Source organism: Penaeus chinensis, chromosome 19, assembly GCF_019202785.1.
Source record: "Penaeus chinensis breed Huanghai No. 1 chromosome 19, ASM1920278v2, whole genome shotgun sequence".
In the NCBI taxonomy this organism is placed as follows: Eukaryota; Metazoa; Arthropoda; class Malacostraca; order Decapoda; family Penaeidae; genus Penaeus; species Penaeus chinensis.
In genome coordinates, this window is record NC_061837.1 from 5,090,068 (window position 1) to 5,097,567 (window position 7,500).

At 37.0% G+C, this 7,500-nt stretch overlaps 1 protein-coding gene across 1 annotated transcript in view; it reads right to left on the minus strand.

Moving 5' to 3' along the window:
• Positions 1 to 4,398, minus strand: part of LOC125035329 (ubiquitin-conjugating enzyme E2 N) — a 14,834-nt gene extending 10,436 nt beyond the window's left edge. The window contains exon 1 of the mRNA XM_047627649.1: positions 4,244 to 4,398. Coding sequence (XP_047483605.1) covers positions 4,244 to 4,276 — 33 coding nt within the window. The 5' untranslated portion in view covers positions 4,277 to 4,398. The remainder of the gene's footprint in view (positions 1 to 4,243) is intronic.
• Between the last annotated feature and the right edge of the window lie 3,102 nt (positions 4,399 to 7,500).

The window sequence follows — 7,500 nt, forward strand, 5'->3', positions numbered from 1 at the left end:
ATATATACTCTGTTGTTGGAGGTCTGTCAAGTATTTTCTGAGATTGTGAGCTTAAAATAAGCGTGCATCTACAATAATTCTTGTTCGAAAGTGCTTCAGCATTTTCTTCAAGAATTTTTTCTAAGGCCTTTTCCAAAAGTATAAGTACATTTGCAGTCAGCTGGAGTTATTCAGCAAGAGCAAAAACTCATTCTGTATACAATACTAGTGGCAATTTCTTTCCAAATCATCTATTCATCTAAAATATAACCTCAATAAGATACAATGTAGGAAATTGATATATTGAAACTGAAGATACTTTTAATCTATGACATTTATATTCCTAATTTAAAAAAAAGTAAATAAATAAATAAATAATAGTAATAAATATGGGAATATACTCTAAATAGCTCCTTCATCCCTGATAAGCCATAGACTTTGTTGTTTTCTCTTGATAAATTATTTTGAAAAGTACTATAAAAAGAAACAAATTAATAAACAAAGTAAAATCATGATGTTCAATGCATTTACAGATAATAACCAATGTAATCTATCCTTGAATCAGGCCAAACACAGTAAGGATTGTTTCATATTACATACTGTTTGGGGCCTCCCAAGGTCCAACTAGTTGCCAGTTGATGTATCTTGCAGTGTATGTATCTGTTGTTCTGATTGCAGAATGTCACATACATTCGAACTGCACGCAGGATATTTATCAAATAAAGGACCAATCCAACCTCTATCTTGCTATTATGTGTTTGAGGAAGTTTACTCATGTATTTACCATATTGCCATTAGGTGCACAGATAACCAAGATTGCTGTGCACATAGTACGAGCAAAGTGAATGACTAGTAAAAACCCTACATATTTTACATTCAACCAATATTTCCCCAAAACATTCCATGTCATTTCTACTCAATAAAGGATATCTTCTAATGCTAATACCTCTAATTCTGCTTATTAACACCTGCAATATCCTTAAACCATTCACACTAGGCTCAGTCCTATCATGGAACAAAAACATCCCTGCTGCCAGGTGACAGTAAATTGTGTTATGAGCACATACCCTGGGAACCAAGATGATGCCAGACAACAGCCCAAGCACAGAGCAACATCCAATAATGCAACTAGGCTTTACTAAATTTAACTTAGAGGTTACCCTTCATAAATGAGTAATTGGTAGATGATTATGTCAATACTGATCCTGTGACCACATTAAGATCTTAGCCACTAGGATAGAGAAAATCTAAGGACACTGCCATAATGAGAAAAAAAAAAAAATATGTGAAATGTGAAATAATCTGTACAGTCAAAGAATAACATCAGAAATTAAGAAAATAGCTCCCAACAAATGCTAAGCACAGACTAAATCTAGCCTTCCCATTCCTCAAAGAGAACAACCTTTCAGACTTTGTGTATGTAGGTCATAAAGTCATGATCAATCATTGTCACTCTATTGAAGAAGCACTTCACTTTAGACATACTTTTTTACTTCAAATATGAAAAATGGTGATTGGGTGGGGGTGCAGGTATGAAGTCCTTGGATTTGGAAAGCTTTTGTTTCATTCGGTGATGTTTGGGATTCCTTGAAGTGCCCCTAATCTCACTGGCACATGACTTTGTCTAAGAGGGGTGCGGTCACTTTGTAATCAATTACCTAATGCACAAACATGCTTCCCCTCTCCCCCTTTTATATAAAGAAAATTATTTAACCTGATGGTTGCAGTTAGCATTATATGCTTATCATGTCCACTGTATTTTAGTTTATTCCTTTTCCATGTACATACATGCCATGCCCAGTGAGTTTACTTTATTAACTGTTTTTACACATAGATGGCTACACTTGTACTATGTCACCAATAAGCCAATTGTGGGTACTGCCTGCCTCACCTGTTTATCATTTTCCTTGATTTTTGAAAATATTTTACGTTATCTTATATTGCTGTTATTAATGTCAATAACATTATAGTAATTATAATTTCTATAGTGAAAATAACACAATAAATATTTATAGCATTAGAGAGAGAGAGAGAGAGAGAGAGAGAGAGAGAGAGAGAGAGAGAGAGAGAGAGAGAGAGAGAGAGAGAGAGAGAGAGAGGGAGAGGGAGAGGGAGAGGGAGAGGGAGAGGGAGAGGGAGAGGGAGAGGGAGGAGAGGGAGGGAGAGGGAGGGAGGGAGAGGGAGGGAGGGAGAGGGAGGGAGAGAGAGGGAGAGAGAGGGAGGGAGGGAGGGAGGGAGGGAGGGAGGGAGGGAGGGAGAGAGAGAGAGAGAGAGAGAGAGGGAGAGAGAGAGAGAGAGGGAGAGAGAGAGAGAGAGGGAGAGAGAGAGAGAGAGGGAGAGAGAGAGAGAGGGAGAGAGGGAGAGGGAGAGAGAGAGAGAGAGAGAGAGAGAGAGAGAGAGAGAGAGAGAGAGAGAGAGAGAGAGAGAGAGAGAGAGAGAGAGAGAAAATCTGCCAATTCAAGGAAAGGTGAAATCAGGTAAAGTCACAAGGTCTACTAATTGACTTCTTAGTGGCTACACTGTAGAAGAGCCATCTTTGTGGAGAGACATTGTTCAAATTTTTCTTTAAATAAGCACGGCATTTTACTGGCAGCAGTGAGTTAATAGTAGTATTAGAGAAATCATTTTTTTGCAGACTCAAGGAATGAGAAAATATGGCACAGTCACGAGTATCTACTGACTCTCTTTAGACTGAGTACTTGTACTACAGATTTGCAATAAAATTCACAAAAAATATAGTTAATCTTTATGGCATGGATGCACTAAACTAGGTTGAACACATTATTATTGTAAAGGACAAAACAAAGTTGTCATACAAGTAATAATTTGAAGACATGAATGGCAACACCACAAATAAAGGATAAAAAACTGTAAAAAGTTTTATTACATGATAATCTGATTTTCATGACTAGCAGTATATGAAATCAATAAATTAATAAAAGTCACTTTTCATCTATTACACTTCCTGCACAAACTGAAACTCCTATAGAAACATAATTCTCATAGCAACTCTTTCAACATTCATTCTTCACAAGTAAACAACCAGCTGATTCATACCTGTTTAAACCAATGTAAATTTGTCTAAAAGAAGTACATTCAAATGGGGAAAATAAATTTCCTGGGCATCAAATTCATCTAAGGAAGAAAATCACTCTTAAATCAACAATATTCTAGGACTTTCATGATGCATTCTGTTTGGCGCATGGAATTGAACTACAGAGGCAGTTCAAAGCTGGTTCTCATATCATGGACCATGTGTGCGATTGCTGCATTGATTTCGTTTCAGGACATACATTAGCGATACACCCAAAAAGTTTATTGTATAATTAATGAACAGGTCTAAGATCCATCCTGCTTGAATATACCTAGGGGATGTTTGTCAACTTTTATGCCATAGTGTGGTGAGGTTCTGGGGCAACCATGATCGCTGTGCACATGGTAGCTACGTAGGTGTGCAGATTGTGACGAATTCATGTTATACATTTTCCTTTTACATTAAGCTGAAATCAAATGTGTCCCCACCAGTTTTGAAAGCCCTAATTTCCTTTGTGTCCTCTAAACCTGTGGGATGGAGAGGGGGATGGGTTTCTCACTAAATATACAAACATTTGCGCAAAAATACAAACACAAGTTTTGTGTTGACCAGACCAAAGCAAGGAAAGATTTCTATACCCTGTCCTCGAAAAGTCAAGTTATCATCGACAAAGAATTTACCACAACGTAAACCCAAAGCATGTTATTCCAATCAGGTGCAGCCAAGAATAATAGTCAGATCAATCTTCATACCCATTGCTCATCCAATTGGTGTCAGAGAGCTAGCCTGCCTATGTGCCTTGATTGCCTCCCTCCTGCCCCAACTCCAGAGAAAGGTCTCCTAATCCCGCATAAGCGATTGTAGTTAAGCCAAGAGACCTGTCCTTAATAGCAGAAAGAGCCAAAGGGATTCTGCTAAATCTGACACTCGCCTCTACAATGACAATGCACTCTGAAGGGAGGGTACATTTTTTTTACTCAAGTTCCCTAATATTCCTTCTGCCCGCCTACATTTCAACGCCCAGGGAGTCGGCTAATCAACCTTTTCGCAAGGAGGGCAAAGGCACAGGTAATGTCAGTGCTGTTACATTGGAATCGGGTGACAGGGAGCAGCCTGGCCACCATGCATTTCATCCGGTAATTGCCAGTAATCTCATCTTTTTCGATATAAATCTATGTGTTTGGGCTCTCCCGATAGCTAGCATAGACCAAGCGTTCATGAGAGACTCACCTTTATTATTCTTCGTGGTAATCCCGCAGCCATTTTTGTGAAATATTACGGAAATATTTCACGGCGCGGCGAGTGCTGGACCAGCTCAGTTGTGTTCCAATGCCAATTTTGCTTCTCTTATCGCCACTATATGCTTATAAAAGGCTAAAGCGGCATGTTCTTTGGATATTTCGGATTTTGTGAGTAAATAATTTTGGTCGACTCCGTTTATGTCTTTGGATTACATTGGGATTCCTCCTTTTTTAGAAGAGGTTGCAGCTCTGCAATAGATTTTCTCTCGTAAAATACAACAGCGGGTATTTCAAAATTTCCCATCGTTTCTGTCAATGTTCTGTATAAAATCAGTAGCTTTTCTATATTCTGTCCTTATCTCCTCTTAACTGAGTAATATTTATTCTGCATCCACATTTCCCATCCCACCCTCATGCCAAATTAAGCTCGGTTCAAAAGCGTGGGCATTAACCGGAAGTCAGTCTTTGTTGAAAGTGGATGAGTCTCTTCGTCGAGAAGAGATGACAAAGTGACATTTAGCGAGACAAAATATTTTTTGATGGCTGCGGCATTTTGCAGAATTATTTCAACGCAGAGTGCAGCATAGAATCAACAACAGCGAATATGAACAGGATATTTAGTTTGCAATGCCATAATGTTAAACATGTAAGTGCGCTACGTGAATCCACACAAAGGCACGAAGAGTATTATAATATTATAACACCAAAAGCACTACCAATGCAATCTCGTTCCTTGGCAGTCTTATTTGCAAATCTGTGACCTACTGCTGTTCAGCACCGCACTCATTTCGTATTACTTATGTAAAGATTCAGAACCACGCAGAGCAATTTATATTTTGTATTCATGTGCGTACTTCTTGTATGTACGTATATTGATTAATCTATTTGTGCGTGCACGTGTGTGTGTGCATGTGCGTTTTTCTGAGCTTGCAAACGTGTATGGAAATCCATTTCTATGTGAACTGAAGGATAAAGAATGTATCAGAAAAGGCTACTGAGCGAATGCGGAAGCTCAGCTCTTTGTCTAATAATACCCGGTAACCCTTACTGAGTATATACGTGAGTCCTTTGACTATGTTAGAATAATCATGTACTGTGTATTTTGAAGTGTATTCAATATGTATCATTTCATTGTTCTCTGAATAGATAATAAACCTACCTAAGTATAATCTCCCTATATTTGAATGCCACTTAGAAAAGTTGTATAATGTATGTTCTATTGAATATCGACAGTGAACACATTTTGCAAGTATATGACGCGCATGGATAACAATGCAAGCTCAGAGCTAGCATGCCAAGTGCCTCCCGAATTCGCTAGATAAGTTCGATGAGTACATTCAGTGGAAATGGGAAGTATTCAAAGGATTAGTAGCGGAGGGTACGGCTTCTGAGTATGACAAATCTCTTCGGAATGGATGACGTATGGGCACCGCCGGAAAATTATACATGGGGGTAATATATGTAATACTACTGGTTAAATATATATAACGAACGATAATATATACATATACATATAACTTAGAGACGGAATTATAACAATATGTTGGTCTTCAGTGTTTTTGGGCAGATTGTTATCGGTATTTTGTAATTCAGAGTTTAGGAAGTAAAATGTTAGAGGAGTTTGAGCCTATATAGCAGGCAGGCTAAGCCACCCTGTTCCCCTGTAGATCCGTCACTGCTAAAGTCGAGTGGCGAAATGTGATTACAGAATGAAGCAGTGTGCATACATACAGTTTGGTTGTGATATTATGTATGGAAACCTGACGAGTTTGTAAATTCGATAAATTGCTTCAGAATATGGTTATCCAGTACGCTAGAGGTATGTTGTAATCAAACGAATGAATTGGGTAAAATTTTATTGTAAGCCGGGCAGCATTAAAGTCAGCTAATGTCTCTCGCAGAGCCCATGTCATTTCAGCCCCCTCCAATTGTACTGCTTCGGAACATGGGCTACATGTCACGCGAAACAGCGCCTACACCTGGTTGACTGATTGAGAAAAGAAAGAAATTCTTGAATTTCTAACAATTCGACGGTTACCGCTCTATGGTTCCATTTGATGGCTGAAGCACGTGTCTATTTTGTTTAATGGATAATCCAGGGCTGATAGAAAGCCTCTGAATAGACCTACGACTGGCAAATGAACAAACATGCTGAAATGGGTAGGCCTATAGACATTAAATGGTGGATTAGATTTAAAAACACAAATAACTGAACAGAGTATCTGCAGCGAAGATGACGTGAGAGTCTTCCCTTCCCAGTTCACCGTTCATCGTTGCCCATGAGTGAACCCCAGTTTCCGAATACAAAAGTTCGAATTTATTGATTCAAACATTATTTACACTGAGCAATAAACCTGGGCGTAGAGTTTTTTTTCTGCAGTTTAGGTATATTTGGTGATTTAAATTAATATTCAATGAACTAGCTTGCGTTTCAGAAACCCGTAGTTCAGAATATCATGATCTGACCCGTTTTATATTCAATTAATGATGACAATACACATAATAATACTGGTGAATGATCACTGGGGTTAATTTAATACTATTTTACATAGATATATGATAAAAGGTAAATGTACAAAATATTAATAAACAAGGTATATAAGTTTGGTATACGTAAGCGTAACGAGCAAGAGTAATACTAGAGAAAGAGTGAACATTATAACCAAATACAATTTATGAATAGTTTGTGTCGTGGTGAAGCCGGCTCTGTTTCACTGAACAAATCGATCAGAACGCGGTTTCACTGGAGGGTACTCGTGTCTCTGCCGTCTTACTTTCAGCTGAACCTTACATCTTTGATCCTGATTTATTTATTTATGCTTCGACTTATATATTGATTTACTGTCAGATTGCATTATAGTGTGGCATCACTGGATTTCTAGGATGACTGCATGTTACAGTTATTATCTGGTGATTATATTTTTACTATTATAGTATTCATTTGGTGATAATTATATAATGATAGTAATAATGATGACAATAATAATAATAATTAGCAATAATATTATTAATAATAATAATGATAAAATAATAATGATAATATTAATAATAATGATAATAATAATAAAATAAAAATAATAATGATAATGATAAAATAATAATAATAATAATAATAATAATAATAATAATGATAATGATAAAATGATTATAATAATAATGACACTAATAATAAAACAGATAATGATGCTAATAATAATAATAACAATAGTGATAATAACAAGGTAATGATAACAATAATAATAATGA